Source organism: Chiloscyllium plagiosum, chromosome 24 (genome assembly GCF_004010195.1).
Source record: "Chiloscyllium plagiosum isolate BGI_BamShark_2017 chromosome 24, ASM401019v2, whole genome shotgun sequence".
Classification (NCBI taxonomy): Eukaryota; Metazoa; Chordata; class Chondrichthyes; order Orectolobiformes; family Hemiscylliidae; genus Chiloscyllium; species Chiloscyllium plagiosum.
The window spans coordinates 47,181,919-47,183,333 of NC_057733.1; the positions used below are offsets into that span (position 1 = coordinate 47,181,919).

The 1,415-nt window shown below is 55.9% G+C and overlaps 1 protein-coding gene across 1 annotated transcript in view; it reads left to right on the top strand.

The window, feature by feature from the left end:
• The first annotated feature begins 1,141 nt into the window (after window positions 1–1,141).
• The window catches only part of mrpl12 (mitochondrial ribosomal protein L12), an 11,130-nt gene continuing 10,856 nt past the window's right edge, over window positions 1,142–1,415 (top strand). The window contains exon 1 of the mRNA XM_043715010.1: window positions 1,142–1,292. Within this exon, the coding sequence (XP_043570945.1) occupies window positions 1,243–1,292 (50 nt within the window). The 5' untranslated portion in view covers window positions 1,142–1,242. The remainder of the gene's footprint in view (window positions 1,293–1,415) is intronic.

Genomic DNA, 1,415 nt, shown 5'->3' on the forward strand with positions numbered 1-1,415 from the left:
AGCGGCTGGTCCAGCCTCTGCCGTGTTCTGGCATCTAAGACCTCCATGATAGAGGACAGGAACGATTAGGAGGCTGCGCTGTCGGTAGGCTTCGTATCATACAGACTGGCATAGAAGGATTTGCTGATCCTCATGACGTCAGCCTGAGATGACGTTATCGAACCATCTTCATCCTTCAGGCTGCTGAGCACGGAGCTCTCTGTGCACCTTCTGAAAGAAGAAACGTGAGCATGTCTCGTCCTGCTGAACCGAGCGGATCCTGGACCAGAAGATTATCTTGGAGGTCTCCGAGGCAAAGAGCGAGGCTTGCTGACCCTTCACCTCCTTGAGGTCCTCCATGACATTGACCCCCAATGTCTGCAGCAGGAGCACGTTCTGCATACTTTGCTGGAGCTGGGACAGTTTTCCCCGCCTCTCTCTCACCTCCTGAATACCTTTGAGGATGAAGAACCTCTTGATGTTCCCTTTTACTGTTTCCCACCAGTCCGCTGGGGACTCAAAGAGGGGCTTCACAGTTCTCCAACCTGCGTAGTCCCTCTTGAGCTCCTCAATGTTTCCCAGGGTCAACAGCTTTGTGTTCAGCTTCCATGTTCCCTTACCAGCCCGCTGCTCGTCCTGTAGGTGACAGCCGGCCAGCAGGAGGCAGTGGTCAGAGAAGAAGACGTCGGTGGATCTGACCGAGAGCGTTGGGGACACAAACAGGTAATCTATCCTTGAGCGGATAGACCCGTCTGCCCGTGACCAGGTGTATCTACGCTGCGCTCTGTCTGCAGGGGTGCTGAAGACGTCGTGCAGCTTAGCATCTTTTACCGTGTCCATCAGGGCTCTGGAGGAAAGCCCTTAAAGACGTTAAAGGGTTATGTCGTTGAGATACTCCCTGTATCATTAATGAAGCAGAGTATTAGACCTACAAATGCTGTAGGGAGATACTTCAAGGACAGTAATACTGCAGGGCATGAGACCCATTAATGTCCCTGAGGCTCCTCCCTGCAGCATTAATAGGTCTCATGCTTTGTAGCATTCAGATCTGATTCTTGTCAATAAAGTTATATTGCATCCTGGCAGCGCGGTGGCTGTGATTGGTCAGGGTGTCAATAAAGTTGAATTGAATGCTGGCGGCGCGGGGCCTGCTGGGTAGGTCACGGCCTGGAGGTGACAGTGCCCCACCCCCTCTGGCCGCCGCCATTGCTCCATGTGGGAGCCGGCAGCCGGGAGGAGGTGACCATCCGCCCGCGGGGGGAGATGTTAGCGGCTCTGGGGAGAGGGACCGGGACAGCCTGGGGCCTAGTCAGGTACAGGACCGGGGATGGGAGAGGGAGAGGGGCTGGGGACTCGGGGACAGTGTCGGACTTCACACCCCCTCCCCCTCCCTCTCCCTCCTTCACCCCCCACCCCCTCCCTCCTTCACCCCCCCT